General features: G+C 36.7%; 1 protein-coding gene across 3 annotated transcripts in view; it reads left to right on the forward strand.

The window, feature by feature from the left end:
- Positions 1 to 17,864, forward strand: part of gpr155a (G protein-coupled receptor 155a) — a 30,666-nt gene continuing 12,802 nt past the window's right edge. For all 3 annotated transcript variants that reach the window (XM_082176111.1, XM_082176113.1, XM_082176112.1), the window contains exons 1-7: positions 1 to 1,546; positions 3,837 to 4,328; positions 6,628 to 7,027; positions 13,198 to 13,366; positions 15,383 to 15,538; positions 17,006 to 17,089; positions 17,179 to 17,299. In XM_082176111.1, the coding sequence (XP_082032237.1) occupies positions 3,905 to 4,328; positions 6,628 to 7,027; positions 13,198 to 13,366; positions 15,383 to 15,538; positions 17,006 to 17,089; positions 17,179 to 17,299 (1,354 nt within the window). In that variant the 5' untranslated portion in view covers positions 1 to 1,546; positions 3,837 to 3,904. The remainder of the gene's footprint in view (positions 1,547 to 3,836; positions 4,329 to 6,627; positions 7,028 to 13,197; positions 13,367 to 15,382; positions 15,539 to 17,005; positions 17,090 to 17,178; positions 17,300 to 17,864) is intronic.

Here is a 17,864-nt window from a genome sequence, read left to right on the forward strand (position 1 = left end):
CCTACATTGCGGGGACATTTTTGGTCCCCATGAGGAAAACAGCTTATAAATAAAAAAAGTGATTGATTTGAAAATGTAAAAATGCTGAAAGTTTTTTTGTGATTGGTTTAGGGGTCGGGTTATGGGAGAAAACATACAGTTTGAACAGTATAAAAATCATTATTTCTAATGAAAGTCCCTTTAAAACATGAAAACCCAACTTACAAAAATACCTTGTCCTGCAAATTATATTTACATTTATTTATTTAACAGACAAATTTATCTGACTAACATTTGAGAAAAATAGAGAGTAATTTAATGTATCATAAAGTAGCACAAATTTCAACAGGAATCCAGAGGGTTACGCAGCTAGAAAAGCGAAGTTACAAAACTGAAGAGGAAAGAGAGAAGTTCACATTTGAAGTAGTAGGGGCATTTTGCATCTCAATTGAAAATGGTTATTCTCTCCTTAATTTATTTGTTTTTCAATAAACTTTCCTACAAATAATAAATAGGACATATCACATATCAGTGCAGGAATATAGAATAGCCTACATTAAAGCCGCTGTGAGCAAGGAAGTGAATATAGCGAAGCGATGCTAACTTCTGTCAAACCAAGCCACTGAAAGTCCCCACACTGCCCCAGTAAAGCTGTAATCTGATTGTCTGAAAGGGAACGTGAACAAGGCTGATACTATGAGGTGGATGGACTGGAGTAATGACTAGATTTGTCAATATGACATCAAATCACTGAAAGATGGTCAGTTTTGTATTGTGACTTGATAGCAAGTAAAACATAAAGCATAACTGTAGGCTATATTCTGCTTTGTTTTCTGATTATGCTGCATTTTTTGTAGGCTATTACACTGTTCCTCAAATTCTGAATTCAGCCCAGGGCAACGTAAATGTATATTATGGGTTTGTATTTGTATTGCTCTCTTTTCTACACGCAAACTGATCAGTAGCCCAAAATAAAGTTCGACAAATAATCCTGAAGTCAAACATTTTGAATTAGCTGTACCGGTACATTGTGAATGCTTTACTATTGAGAGAAATGCCTCCCTCTATCGACCATGAAAAGAACATCTGGCTTGGTATTTTGTAAAGCTGTCAATCAAACCAGTAATACGGTAAAGATCAGTTTTTCCGAATGAATACAAATTGGAATGTGTGAAATGTAAGTATTATTCTCATAGAACCGAGAGTTTTCATATATAATTTTTTTTTTTAATAAAGGAGGTTTCCATATTACGTGTGTTGTTTCGGGCTTACGCAAAGGAAAGCACCACGTGAAAGTGCCTGTGCGCATGCGCACACTCTTGACCGATTTCTATTGGCGAGTGTGATGAAAACTTCACTGCAGCGGTGTGTGTGAGTGTGTGTTAGTACTGAGATAACAAGACTCATGCTTACAGCACACAGAGAGAGCAGAGGCGATGCGGAAGAGCAGTTTGGGATCTGAGATCACTGCTCAATGTCACCTGAAAGAGACAACATGAGTGAAAGTGTGTTTGTGTGTGTGTGTTTGTCACACACTAGATCGGATTTACAGGAATCAGCTGATCCGGTGAGTCTGTCAACAACTCACTGTACATACAGATCCCAGTACATCTATCGATTCTGGTGTTAATGCTAAATGATATATTGCCTGGTACTAACATGCGCTATTACAATTCAAACTAGTACCAGAAAGTAAACTGGTACCATGACGGACAGGACTGTAATATTATCTTGAAGTGAATACATAAATCCATCTGATGCTTCTCTATGGATGGATGCATCACTGGATCATGGTGAAGTGCTCTAGGGTTTGAGAAGAAAGAAATACCAACGTGTTTGTCACAGTGCATTTTTAACCCTGTAAAGCTTTTTTGTTTTGTTCAATGGCACAGTTCATTGAACCTTAAGTTTAGACAGAATATAATATTAGACAAAATATTTGAGAAAAAAAAAAAAAAAGTTGTGTTGCATCATACGTGTTTTTTGTTTTGTATCATATTTGATACATCATGTACTCATGTGGTAAGATATTGTGAGAATATGGAGCTCATCCTCGACGAAGAAAACAAAGAAAAAAACGTTTTATTCAGAGGCCAAAACTGAAATGCAGTTGATATGCAATTTGGTGTAGCTGTTGTTTATATGGGTACAAAATATGATTCAATTCTGATGTTTGCAATAGATTGTTTTGCAATGAGATCTTTATATAGGCCTAAGTAGCACAATACTTCCATAAAATGCTTATAAATATTAGATGTCACTCTTTATATCACAATAATGTCTTAGTAAGATTATATACAATTCTTAGTTGTATGATCAAAGCTCTTTAGTTTTAAAACATAATGCAACGCAATAAAATGATGATGGAGAGATGAACTAATAAGCGTTCCTCAAAATGGATCATATTTGATAATACTTCCATTTTAACATTTAAAAAGAACTAACCTAAGTTTCTTCAGTCCAGTAAATGTTCATCTTAAAATATGAATTGCAATATAAAAGTTATTGTAATATTAAACATATTGTTACTGTACATTCAAACCAGTAAAGATTTCACAGTAAAATGCATGTGTATCATGACCATAAGGAGGATATTAAAGGACTTTTTACTTGCTAAAAAGATTACACACTATAAATGGGGACAGAAGGCATGTAGTTGATTGTGTGCAAAAGGTTTTTCGAGTTTTATTCAAGGTAGATATGTATGTATCAAATATGATACAGTAGGCTTTACGATTAAGGGTTTGACTAGACATTCATATTTATGCAGGGCCCAAAACTAACTCTTTGCCACACATGCCAATGGCGGTGACTTAAAAATATTTACCAGCCATAAATATATTTACTGGCTATGAAACATGTAACTGGCAGTTATGACACCAACATTTTAGATACCAGTGAAAATTCACAATTTCACTCTATTACAATTTTGATAATTTTGAAATGTAAAAAAAAAAATGTTGTAAGAACAAATAATCAAATTGCAAGCAAAAGCACAAATAAATACAGTAGAACGTGGATACAAATGAAATAAAAAGTGCTTTTTAGGTTTTTGGGGTAGGTCTGACAGTAGTTTTCAGGTGATTAAACTGATTAATCCTTATTAACGTTACAAAAGTTATTCAGTCAAGAGCAGTGAGTGAATTTTTCTTTGTTTTTGTTGTTTGATTAACATTCAAACCGCAGACAGCTGCAGGAATATTAGGCTGCTGTCACTTTAAGAGCTGCACGGATCAAATGCACTGATACACGTTCGTTTTCTTTCTCAACTGTTTACGCTCACTTAAGGAAACCGACTCTGTTTACTTGGATACTCGCCGAGACGGGCATTTTGACATCATTTTGTGTGAATTTGTCCATTCAAGCGTAAGAAGACATTTGTGCGCTGTCTGAGATGCGGCTTTTCTGATCGCGCGCTTCGGATGTTTAAACTTCCCACACATCGCATGAGTAATGAATTGCACTTGAATATTTAAATTCACAAGGATTAAACTTTCGTGACGATTCAGCACTGGCCCGTCGACTTTCATATACTCTCATTTGGCATTTGACGAGTGTTAATTTTATGCCCTATATATATATATTCATCAAACCATTTATACTTATTGCTATTATAAAGCATAGTTGATTTGGTAGCATGGGACCATGGCACACACATATGGTTATCATTCAGAGCCATTTTATGCAAATACCAGGATATATTCAAATATTCACTGTGCTGTATAACGTTCAGTTTGAAACACATATTCCATACATTAAATATTCACTAGACATGTACGATTGTTTGTATTCTAATGAAAAGTCATGCAAAATTGTCTTTTGAATAAATGAATGAACTCTTTTTCTTTACTTTTCAGAATGTTTAGTCACTTTACAATAGTTTACCCATTCACACGGCTGTGACGGGCCTGTAGTCAAACTCAGGATGGATGATCTGTCGGGTAATATTTCCATCTTCAGCGGGGATGGATCTGACCCCCCCTCCGTCCCACCCAGCATGTCAATTGACAAACTCCTCCCAGCCCTGCTCGAGTGTTTCGGGATCATTCTCTGCGGATACGTCGCAGGCCGTACAAACATCATCCCATCCACACAAGCCAAAGGACTGGGCAGCTTTGTGTCCAAGTTTGCACTTCCAGCTCTGCTGTTCAAAAACATGGTGCTGCTGGACTTTGGGGACGTAATCTGGCCATTTTTCTTTAGCATTCTGGTGGCAAAAGTGACTGTGTTCTTTTTTGTGTGTATACTCACACTTTTGGTGGCAAACAGAGAGAGTCGTTTCTCCAAAGCTGGCCTGTTCTCCATATTTGCCACACAGAGTAATGACTTTGCTCTGGGGTTCCCTATAGGTGAGTAGAAAAGGACAAGCCCTAAATAAATAAATATACAGTACAGGTCAAAAGTTTGGAAACATTACGTTTTTTTAATATTTTTGAAAGAAGTCTCTAATGCTTATCAAGGCTGCGTTTATTTGATCATAAATACAGAAAAAAACAGTAATATTGTGAAATATTATTACAACTTAAAATAATAGTTTTCTATTTGAATATACTTAAAAAAATTATTTATTCCTGTGATGCAAAGCTGAATTTTCAGCATCATTACTCCAGTCTTCAGTGTCACATGTGACATCCAGTCTATCACATGATCCTTTAGAAATCATTCTAATATTCTGATTTATTATGAGTGTTGGACACAGTTCTGCTGCCTAATATATTTGATGAATAAAAGGTTAAAAAGAACTGCATTTATTCAAAATAAAAAAATATTTTCTAATAATTTAAATCTTCTTTACTATCACTTTTTAATCAATGTAACACATCCTTGCTGAATAAAAGTATTGATTTATTTCAAAAAAAGAAAGAAAAAAATTACTGACCCCAAATGACTGACCAGTAGTGTATATTGTTGTTACAAAAGATTTCTATTTTTAAAAAATGTGCTGCTTTTTAATTTTTTTAAACTTTTTATTCATCAAAGTATCCTAAAAAAGTATCACAGGTTATGAAAAAATATTAAGCAGCAGAACTGTTTCCAACTTCATCAAATTTGAATGATTTCTAAAGGATCATGTGATAGACTGGAGTAATGATCCTGAAAATTCAGCTTTGCATCACATAAATAAATGATAATTTAAAGTATAATAAATTGAAAACCAATTATTTTAAATTGTAATAATATATCACAATATAAAAAAAAATTCTGTATTTTTGATCAAATAAATGCAGGCTTGATGAGCAGAAGAAACTTCTTTCAAAAACATTAAAAATAGTAATGTTTCCAAACTTTTGACCTGTACTGTATACAGTATGTGTTATAAACATGTTACCATAAGGAAAATAATCATGGTTTCAGAAAAAAGAAAAGAAAAAAAACTCAAACCCACAGATCATGAAAATCTTGATGGTAATATTCCTGACTGTGTATGCTCGTTTGTTCTTTTACTTTCGTCTGCTCTGAGTTTTCACTGTGAATGAAAAGTTCGTAACACAATCCATATGTTGTACAGCCTGTTAGTTCAGTTTGAGGTTCATTTTCATTGTCTTGAATGCGTTTGCACATAATACTAGTATGATTCACTTCAGCCAGTTGAAATGTCAGTTATTTGAATATTGAAAAAACATTGAAACAACATTTATTTCTAAATAGTTAAGAACTAAAAGGTTAACAAAAAACACATAAATCAATGTTTACATTTAAAATCACCTATGGTGGAAAGCAAGATGTTGAAACAACATTGCGTTATGAATCGATTTGAAACAATTTGCAAAAATGAAACAAAATGGTAAGAAAATTTTACCAAATTCTCACTATTAACTAGTTACTTATTAGCGTGCATATTACTAGGATATTGGCCGTTTATTAGTACTTATAAAACATATGACCATATTCTGCATCCCTTAATAACTACCTTACTAACTATTAATTTGCAGCAATTAGGAGTTTGAGACAAAAGTCTTAGATAATAGTGAGAATTGGACCCTAAACTAAAGTGTGATTCAACCTTCATCCATGACATTGATTCCCCCGGAATGTATAAATGTCGATATAGCCTATCAGTTGCTTTATTGGTTTATGTCTTCGCAAGCGATACATACAGAGAATGAGCCCTAAGGCCCGTTCACACCAATAACAAAAACTTTAACAATAACTATAACAATAGCTATATTAGCATCCAAACCACAATAACATTCTCTGCGTGTTGCAGTTTTGTCGTCTGCCACTTTAAAGCTCTTTAAAGTCAAGTGGATTCTGATTGGCTGTCAATGTTTGTTTGTTTTTTGCACCCTGAAACTGATTCCAATAATATCATTCCTGTGTGATGACATCATTATAGCGGTGTTGTGGCCTTTATACTTACAATATAGTATTGGTTGATGTTGTATAAGGTAAATGTTGTTCAATAGACCTTTAACCCAGAAATTGAGTAAGCAAAGGTCAAATGGAACTGAAAAAAGAATTTACTAAAGATCCCAAACAGGAAGAGGGAATTTATTCGCTTCTCATTTTAGCCATTGACAACACGTGCTCTTCTTCCTCACAAGGATATTTTTTGAAGAATGGCCAAGCCTACTTGATATAATGGATGACATTATTTTCAGTGTTCGTGAGCATTTTGTTAATGTTGTTCCTTTGTGTCCTCCACAGTTGAAGCTCTGTATCGCAACACCCATCCTGAGTACCTTCAGTACATCTACCTGGTAGCTCCCGTCTCCCTCATGGTCCTAAACCCGATAGGCTTTGCATTCTGTGAGGTGCAGAGGTGGAGAAATGGTGAACTTCACCAGCAGAGTAAGCTGCGAGTGCTGGGTTTGGTGGTCCTTCAAGTTGTCAAAAACCCCATTGTCTTTATGGTGGTGATCGGGCTCATTTCTCACTTTCTGCTGGGCCAGAAGATCCCGCCCTTCATGGAGGAGTTTGTAGATGGTCTGGCAAACTCTTTCGGGGGAGCAGCACTGTTTTATCTGGGTCTGTCCATGGTGGGTCAGCTGAAAAAACTTACCCGCTCTACTGTGGTAGCCCTGATTCTCCTCATCACGGCAAAACTGTAAGTCTACCATGCAATTTGTTAGTAAAAAAAAGATAGAATATCCTGTCCAAAACTGATTTTTATTCTTCTGTGGAACACAAAAGATGTTTAGCAGAATGTCCATGATGCTCTTTTCCATACAATGAAACTGAATGGTGTTTTAGACTGTCAAGCTGCGAATTGGACTGTAAAGCAACATCAAATTATGATAAAAGTAGTTTTTTTCTAAAGACAAGGCTATGACTTGAAATAGAGCACACATGTCAAAAAAGTAAACAAGCAAAAAAGTACTTTTTGTGTGCTCTATTTCAAGTCATAGCCTTGTCTTTAGAACAGACCAGAATTTAAGTAATTATTCCCTGATCTTTCCATTCACATTATTTTTCAATATTAATTCCCGTTTGTGCACATTCAGACCGTCAAGTCATGAGTTACAATATTAATATAAAAAAGTATCTAAATACGGGGAGCAATGTGTTATGTTACGTTTGCGTTACTCTTTCTCACTTTCTTCCAGGCCTTGCAGGTGTGTTTTTTACTTATTAGTACTTTTTTGCAAGTGTTTAACAAAGTAATGCATTCAACAACATAGCCTGTATGACATAGACCTTCATTTTCTTTCAAAAACACATATTTCATATTCAGTGTTATCTTGGGGTAACACACTACAAGTAACGTGAGTTGCCAGACATGATTCAATATATTACTGTCAATTTTAAATTAAGAGACCATTTTATTTCTCTTATTCAAGAGAATATATATATTATAACATTTCTATAAAGACACTTATTTACTATTGTGGTGTGAATAATAAAACAAACACTTAAACTGCGAGCATAAGGTTAAAGATGGCAATGCATATTATATAAATAAATGATATAAATGAAATGGGCCTTGAGGTAAATGCTTCAGGATAAATAAGGTCTTGAGCCGAGAAACTTTTATTTGTCCTGTAACATCCTATGACGTGATTCATTTAAATGTTGACTATAAGTCCACACCTACACCACATATTATGATAACATGCCATATGATAGTAAATATTTTATACAGTTATCTTTTAATCAAACAGGTATTTAAATATTTAATCTATTTTGATTTCTACCATAGACATCAGTGTTTATATCTGAACGTCTTGTTACTGATGTAACCCTTGTTCCCTGATGGAGGGAACGGAGACTTTATGTTGACTGACAAATGGGATCTCACTTGGGAGCCCCAAGCACCTCTGAGTTTTAGAAAATGGCCAATTGAATTGGCGAGTGTAATTTGCATGTCGAGCCACTCCCCCAAACTTGCGGGTGTATAAGACGGTGGCACGCATCAGTTCATTCAGGTTTATGCTGAGAAGCCGAGACGTGGGCTTCCCCGCCATTCAGCGGTGATTCACGGTTGTGGCAGGGGTCACATAACGTCACCGTTCCCTCTATCAGAGAATGAGGATTACATCAGTAACCTAGACATTCCCTATCTGTCAGTCACTACACGGTTATGTCAACTGACAAATGGGGTCCCTATGGAAAATGCCACAACCATTGAACTGTGAGTGATGGAAATGCAGATGCTGGCAAGCTGTAGAGTGCCTTTTTGGCAACGGCTTTCTTTGAGTCGTAACTTACCCAGAGCCCCACTTAAGCCCAAAATGTTAGTCCTCTATGCCAACAGAATGGAAGGGACAGTGCTTTCAATGGAGACAGTCTTAGCTTTTGTTCCTTTTACATTTTATTTCATGGGTAGAGTGCTTCAGTCTCAATTCCCTTTTTTCAGGCATCACCAGTGTTATTAATGCTGGGGAAGTATGCCTAGTCCAATGGAGAGGAATGCTACAGAGGACACATCCTACCTATAGGGAGGAACTGGTGGAAATACACATATGAACTGACCCATGGGGCAGTGCTAAATAAGGCCTCTGAGGAAGGTCTTACCTAGACAGGGATAGAACTAATAAAGACGCAGAGACAGGGCAGAGTAAATCTGCCCAGGGAAAGACACAGCTTTACTGACAGGGAAACCATACAGTGGAAGAATACACATATGGGATTACCAAGGGGGAATCACAACACATTGGACTATCTAGCCCAGCGCAGAGTATGACCGAGCAGGTATGCACTCGAGTACTGGGCCTGGCATCAGACGCATCTGCCGCGTCTGACTGCTGAAGGATGCTCAGAGGAAACTCAATCTGGGGATCCCCAAGAGGGATACTCAACTGGAGAGCTAAGAAGGTGCTAATATCCCTCCTCTTAGAGGGGAATGGCGCTGCAAGCAAGACAAAGAGCCACTTCCAGAATATTACCTTTTTATGCCCGACACATAGGAAGAAACTGGCTCCACTCAGAGATTGTAGAATCTCACAAACATAAAACATTAGGTGTCACCCAGCTCGCAGCTCTGCAGATAAGAGGCGCTCACACCAGTGCCCAGTAGGAGGCAACACTATGAGTGCAGGGCGAGCAGCACTGTCATCAACTCTAGGCAATTGATATGCTATCGCAGTTGAGGTCCCATCTTGGTGCCCAAGCTGCGTGCCCATTGCAAACAGCGCCCAGCCCATTCTTAAGGCATCTGTTGTCACAACAAAGTGGGACAGTTGTTCTAAGGGCACCCCAGCCCGTAGGAAGGCAAGATCTGACCGGGGCTGAAAGTTAGGGGACAGACCGTTGTGAGAACCTCAGAACTCTGCTGTGTAGCCAGTGCTGTAGCGGTCTCATATGCATCAATCGGAACGTTGTGACCTCGGCTGCGAATGCCATGTGATCCAGGAGCCTCTGAAAATGTTTCAGTGGAACCACTGTTTTGCAGTTCAGCACTGACTGTGCACGCTCATTGGTGAGACGCGCCGTCATTCTGACAGAGTCTTATAGTCCATACCGAGAAAAGAGATGCTCTGCACATGGGAGAGCTTGCTTTTTTCCCATTTGACCCAAAGTCCCAGATGGTTGACGTGTCTGAGCAACAGGTCCCTCTGTTCGCACAACAGATCTCGAGAATGAGCTAGAATGAGCCAGGTGTTGAGGTAGTTGGGAATGCGAATTCCTACTTCCCTTTCCCTTAGTAATGATGCAGGGATGCAGGGAGACAGGGACAGTCTAAAGGAGAGGACCTTGTACTGATATGCCCAACCCTAATTGGGTAAACCAAAGAAGCGGTCTGTGTCGAGGCAGAATCGAGACGTGGAAGTCCTTCAAGTCAATTCCTGCAAACCAATCGTGGGGATGAATGCACGTGAGAATGCGTTTCTGTGTCACCATTTTTATCGGGAGCTTGTGAAGTGCCAGGTTCTAAACTCGCAGTTCCAAGATCGGCCATAACCCACCACTTTTCTTGGGTACGATGATCTAAGGGCTGTAAAACCCGTCTTCATCTCGGCTGAAGGGACTGGCTCTATTGCGTCCTTCGCCAACAGGACCACAATATTGTGTGCAGGACAGGGGCATCTTTGCCTGCCATAGAGGTAAAGAAGACTCCACTGAACTTCTGGGGATGCCTGGTAAACTGAATCACATAGCCGAGTCTGATTGTCCGCAAGAGCATGCAAGATAGGATATTCTGGGAAGCACTAGCCAGGCTCCCAGGCTAGGTGTGAGCGGCAACAAGGGGACAAGTGACGTACCCACAGAGGGGCGGCAAGAGGGAGCACTGGGGCCCAACCCGGGAAGCTTAACGTCACGAAAAAGAGGCAGTGAGTGTGGTGTGACGCTTATCTTGCTCAAAGGATCCCGCAAAAAGAATGACCGGAGATGCGTAAGGAGGCAACACCTCCTGGAATTGCGACCTCTTGGCTTGGGGCAAATCTAAAAGTGGGGGCTGAAAATGAGGAAGCATAGCATCGCTCACTGCCAGACCATGTCCTGTATGGCCCAGAGATTGAGGAAACTGCTCTTTGTTTAATTTGTAACAAATTGAAAATGTGGGAACCGCTGTCCGTTGAGCCAGCGGTGGAACAGAAAAAGAAAAAACCAAGGATTCTCCACCCGGCACTCTTCTGGGGAAAGAAGCGGTGCGTTCACCACCTCCTGGTCAAGAGCAGATCCCAGCATCTCTGGTTTGCCGTATCAGGGCCGCTTCGATGGACGTTTGGAGGGTTTAGCGGTCTGAGGGAGGGGCCTTCTTGCATGTGACATGTGAGACAGTGATCGTGGCCATCAGATGAAGACAGGAAATGACCACATCCAGAAACGCATGTATGGAAAGGCACTTTTAAAAATATACTTGTTGACTGTGCTTGCTCTTCTAGAGAAATCTGCTTTTTGCACTGAAGCACCAAGGGGAATTTTGATGCTCTTAACAGTGCACTGCTCTTTGAGAATGGAAAAACCCTTTGAATGCGGCCTAATTCATCTTGCCAATTCCATTGGCCATTTTTCTAAAACTCAGAGGCGATTGGGGCTTCCAAGTAAGACCACATTTGTCAGTTGACATAACGTTGTAGTGACTGACAGATGGGAAACTAAAAACTCTTATTCTAGTACTTCTGTGATAATCTGAATTATTGTAAGGCAGAAATAATGATACTGTGTGGTTAAAAATACTGTCTGTGAAACTGTTTCATACCTGTACATGACAAATGCTTTCTCTGGCTCAGCTGCAACACAGATCTGAATGTTCACTGTGATTGTACTTGGCAAAGGTTTAATAGAGACCTAGCCGAATTGCTGTCATTTAGAAATAAGATTATGTAGGTTTTTGAATTGAGATCACAGTCTTTTAACAATTAATCCTGCAGCTCTAGTATAGATTATAGATGATTGAATCTTGCTTGCTTTGGTGTTGCCACCTCCTTGCCAGTAATTTACTAGGTCAGTCCCCATGTTGAGAGAAATTGTGAGTAAAGTGCAGAGGCGTTGTGTGCACTGTGTAAACATGTTATTGTAGATCTATACTAAACGAGAGCATTTACTTGTCTCACTTGCACAAAAACAGATTCAGTATTCCTCAAAATGAACAGAAATAAAATAAAATGCAAACTCAGAATATTAATAAAACCGGCAATAATTAAATGTTAAATTACACAAATATACTTTATGTATTTAATCTCACTTTATTAACCAATGTCTTTGCTGCTGACCTTCGATGATCTAATTCAACCATACTAATAAGCAAAAATGACTTTAGATAAACATCACATTTGTGTTTCTTTTTTTTAGAAAGTTGAAATTTCTTCTCCTGTTGAAATTTTTCCACTTTGGAAAGCGTTTTCAAAAAGCTCAGTTTTCGCAGGACAAAAACGCTGAAGATGGAGAGAAAAACTGAGAGAAAAAGATGCGTTTTCATAGAATAAACGTATTAGTGTGGACAAGGCGTTAGAATATTTCCTGACCCCTAGAGCTGTTCATGCCATACAAAAGATATCTTAAAAGTATGGCTTATATTACCTACTGTACAACTCTTTTTATTGAAAGTTAAAAATGAATGCTTTGTTACTTTTGAATGTTTAGTCTGTTCCCGCGCATCCATGAGTGCTCACAGCTAAGTGACTACATCATAGAGAAGAATTTGAATTTGAATTAATTTAGGCAAAGTAATTAAAGTAACATGAATTAAGTAACTCAAATATTAATGTGTAATAAAAATAAAAAATCTGATTACGTGATGCACATTACTTGTAATGTTTAACCCCCAACACTGTTCATGGGACACACGAGAACCACTGACGTCAAGCCTGACACAACGTGTTGTGAGATGCAAGATTCAAATATGCACAATTGTAAATGAGATGTGAGAGCCAACTTTTGGGTGACATGTCTGTACATTGGTAATGCATTTAAACAGTCTTCTAGACACTCACTCTGATCTTTGTATGTTTTACTAAGGCAAGAAAACTAATTTAATGTTCATGCCCTTAAGGTATTTTATTTTGAATATCTGTAAATATGCAGGTAGCTGCTTCTAGTATAACTTGGCATCAGTTCAACACTGCTTTTGTGAAATGTGAATGTTTCTCAGAGCATCAACAGAGTAGAGTTAACCCATGTGCTTTAAACACACAAGCTTAGCTAGAGGACAGAAACACTGTTTGAAACAACTCATCTGTTTTATCTGGATATTTTCTCTGGCTCTGTGCATTCAGGTATTATCGATGAGCGAGATCAAAAGGTCTAATTCTGACAATGCTAAATATGGTTCCTGTAATCTGAAGATCTTGGCAGTTTCATTACATTATGCAGAACTCATTCTGTTCTCTTTAGGCTGATGATGCCTCTGATCTGTAGAGGGATGGTTGAGGTTTTGGACTGTGGAAACAGAAGCTCACTGAACCACACCAGTTTGTCAAACTACGCCTTTCTGTATGGAGGCTTCCCCACTGCCCCCAGTGTGGCCATATACGCAGCGCAGTACAACATGGAGCTGGAGGTGGTATGTACCTCGTGTAGATGTGCTTTTCTACCTACTCCACCACTCAAAAGTTTGCCATTAGTACGATTTTTTTGTAACCCTTTATTTTAAGGTGTCCGTGTCACAGTGTCATTATACATTTTACTGAGTAATAAAAATTAGCATGTACACTACCGTTCGAAAGTTTGGGGTCAGTAAGATTTTTTATGTTTTTAAAAGAAGTATTATAAATGCTCACCAAGGCTGCATTTATTTGATTAAAAATACAAACAAAAACAGTAATATTGTGAAATATTATGACAATTTAAAATGACTGTTTTCTATATTTTAAACTGTAATTTATTCCTGTGATCAAAGCTGAATTTTCAGCATCATTACTCCAGTCTTCAGTGTCACATGATCCTTCAGAAATCAGTCTAATATGCTGATTTGATGCTCAAGAAACATTTATGATTATTATCAATGTTGAAAACAGTTATTTACATTTTTATTTCATGATGCTATGATGAATAGAAAGTTCAAAAGAACAGCATTTATCTGAAATCTAAAGCTTTTGTAACATTAAACACTACCGTTCAAAAGTTTGGAGTCAGTAAGAATTTTATTTTTATTTTTTGGGGAAAGAAATAAAATAAATCAATACTTTTATTCATCAAGGATGAGTTAAACTGATCAAAAGTTACAGTAAAGACATTTATAATGTTAGAAAATATTATATTTTAAATAAATGCTGTTCTTTTGAACTTTCTATTCATCAAAGAATTTTGGAAAAAAATTGTACACAACTGTTTTCAACATTGATAATAATAATGAATGTTTCCTGAGCATCAAATCATCATATTAGACTGATTTCTGAAGGATCATGTGACACTGAGTAATGATGCTGAAAATTCAGCTTTGATCACAGGAATAAATTACAGTTTAAAATATATTAAAATAGAAAACAGTCATTTTAAATTGTCATAATATTTCACAATATTATTTTATTTTTATTTTTTTTTATCAAATAAATACAGCCTTTGTGACTGAGCAGAAGATACTTCTTTTAAAAACATTAAAAAAAATTACTGACCGCCAAGGCATCACTTTAGATTTAGCCCCATGGAAGAGAGAGATTGGGTGAGCAGTTGCTCATTAACATTTAAAGAGACATGCACTGAAACGGGTCGCTGTGAACAGAGCTGATTTTGATGAGGTAAAAAGGGTGTTTTACACAACCATTGAGGAATTTTAACCAAAGTATGTTACAAACTTTAAATAAAGACCCTAAAGAATCACACCAACTTGTGGAAAATGGGCATCCGATGACATTATTAAAATCAAAGGTTGTATTTGATGAACTAATGAACTAACATGAACAAACGATGAACAGCTGGATTTAACACACTGATTAGATTAGTACATACTGTGACAAATGTATTACTCATTGTTTGTTCATGTTAGTTATTAACTAATGAGAGCTTATTGTGAACTGTAACCTCTATTGTAAATAAATGCTGTTCTTTTGAACTTTCTATTGATCAAAAAATCCTGGAAAAAAAAGTATCATCTTTTTTATTTTTTTAGCATCAAATCAAATGATTATATGATTTATAATGATTTCTGAAGGATCATGTGACACTGAAGACTGGAGTAATGATGCTGAAAATTCACAGAAATAAATTACATTTGAAAACATATTCAAACAGAAATCCGTTCTTTTAAAATGTTTTTTTTTTTTTTTTTTTTACACTGTATTTTTTATCAAATTAATGCAGCTTTGATGAGCAGTTCTTTCAAAATCTTAAACTGTAGTGTACGCTAATGAATCTCTTTCAACCCATTTTTTAAAAGCTGAATGTGATTTTTTTCATCTTAGTTTGTATGTGTCTGATGATATTCTACATTTGTTTCATTACTTACCACTTACCCCACTAGTGGCTTTATGCACAATAGCACACTTATTTTCCACCTTATTTAATTAATTTAGCTTCATTTTAAAGGCTCATGTAGTTTATCACAGAACCGTGCTCATATATGAAGTGTGTCCTCCCTCAGGTGACCTCAGGTATGGTGATCAGCACGTTCCTGTCGGCTCCCATCATGTACGTGTCTGCCTGGCTGCTGACCATTCCCTGGATGGACTCGGCGCCGCTGGCATCAGCACTGCAGAACGTCAGCTTCAACATCAGCATTATCTGCCTGTTTGCATTGGTGAGTGTGGACATGCTCACACGCAGATTCATTTCTCTTTCTTCATTTCTCTGCTTCCCCTTTAAAACATAAATTGTTACGGTGTGGTAATGTTCTCGTCGTCCCTCATGCTGGTGCCGAGAGCACATGTTTGTGTTGCCTCTGCTATAATGTAAATGATTATTAAGGGATGAAGGTAAATCCATGGTATTATCAGTGTTGCTGGATATGTCGTGGAAACCAGAAATTAAATGTGTACTTGCTGTGGGAAATCTGTAATTAAGTCAGACTAATGTTTGGGTTTTTTTTTTGGACAAGTTGAGACAAAAGATTAGAAAGTAACATGGTGCCTATTTATTTATTTTTGTCTGTTTATTAAAAAAATATTTATTAGATTTTTTTTTATTATTATAATTTTTTTTATTTTTTTTGGGAGGGCAAATAATAAAAGCAAGTGTCCTGATATCATAATGAAGAAGAATGCATCATTAAAAGAAACTAATTCTTGAAAAGAAAAGTAGTGTGTCATAATCTTATTTATTTATATGTAATATATTTATTTTAACATTTATTTCAATTTTTTAAAGCATTCTTTGTAAAATATATAGTTCAAAAATAATAATAAATTAGATTTGTGCACTCAATATATTATTACTTGGTTACACCACATAACAAATATAAAGTCGTTAAATTTAAACGTATTTTTTAAAAGGACATACAAGTTTTTCAGAACCATATAAAATGAACACAAAGAGTAAATTTATTTGTACATATATTTGTATATACATAGAATATTTTGACCCTGTTTTCAGATAATATAAACCATCAGAGGTCAAGAATATTTAGGAAAATCTGATAAATCAAATGAAATGTATCTCATTCACCTGTACAACAAAATGCTGATAATAAAATAAGGTTAATAATTTTTTTTTTACCATCAAAACACAAGCGGACGTGTGCAAAGACATGCACACATTGAATAAGTACCAGGATGCAAGTAAAAGTCTTTACATGCAAAGAAATATTGTGTTAAGAGGCAAAGATCGATGCATGATCATACATGTTGTGGTGTTATTAAGCATAATCGGTGTAAGATGCATGTAAACACTCATTTTCATGTTGGCATCATCATTGAGGTTCTATGTTTGTGTGTCTAGTGTGATTGGGTGTTTATCTCAGATGGTGTCATGATCTTCTCAGATGCATCTGTTGACACTTCCTTCCTGTTGCGTTTCTGTTCTCTGTAAAGCTTGGAAACAAACCCAAGAAACTGAAGTTTGGTTTAAGCTTATATATGACTATATTCAAGCATACACATGCATACTTGGACTCTCTGAGCCAGTTCAACTGGTTTTGAGAAGTCGTTACTGTAAGTGCATGTACACATTTCACTGGAGGTGATGGAACATGTTCTAAAAGTATCCAAATTACTCTGAAAACATGACAAATGCCTGAAACGCTCTGTTCGTGTTCCTCTTGTCACTGCAGGTGTGGAGTGTTGCGGTCATGGTACTGAGCAGAAAGTCTCACAGAGTTCCTCACATTTTCACCATAAACCTCTTTGTGGCGCAGGTGAGCTTTCTGAGGAGTTGCTGGAAATGCATCCTGATGATTTTCCCACCATGCATTCTGCATAACCTTATCCTGTCCTGTGTTTGCAGTTATTAGCCTGTGTTGGTATGATAGTGTGGAACTTCGTGGCGGCACAGAATAGCTTCCTGGGTCAGGTGTTGACCTTTACTCTACTGTACGCTTCTCTCTACAGCACATATATTTGGCCTGGTGAGTCATCAGAGTATGCATTTAAAAAAAAAAGAAAAAGACTAAATATCAACTTTTAGAGACTACCTGGTCCACAGAACGGCATTAAAAACTGCCATTCTGTACAAGCTTAATTAGCATGAAACTGCTTGAATTCAATATGAAATGATTGTATATATATTATATTGTAAACATGAAAATGTAAAATAAATGTTATGCATATTAAAATAAAATTTGGTTACACTTTATATGGTAACACTTTATTTTACAGTGTCCTTGTTACATATGTTACATGTACTTACCATAGTAATAACAGTAAATTGTGCATAATTACATGCAACTAACCCTCAACCTAACCCTCATCCTACCCTAACCCTATAGTAAGTACATGTAGTTGCTTAATATTTAAATATATATAGTACTTAAATATATAATTACACTGTAACAATGACACCTTAAAATGAAGTGTAACCCTTTATTTTAAGGTGTCATTGTTACATTGTAATTATATATTTAAGTACTGAGTAATATTATTTAACAACATGTACTTACTATAGGGTTAGGGTAGGATTAGGGTTAGGTTGAG

Source organism: Leuciscus leuciscus (assembly GCF_965113295.1).
Source record: "Leuciscus leuciscus genome assembly, chromosome: 7".
NCBI classification, from domain to species: domain Eukaryota; kingdom Metazoa; phylum Chordata; class Actinopteri; order Cypriniformes; family Leuciscidae; genus Leuciscus; species Leuciscus leuciscus.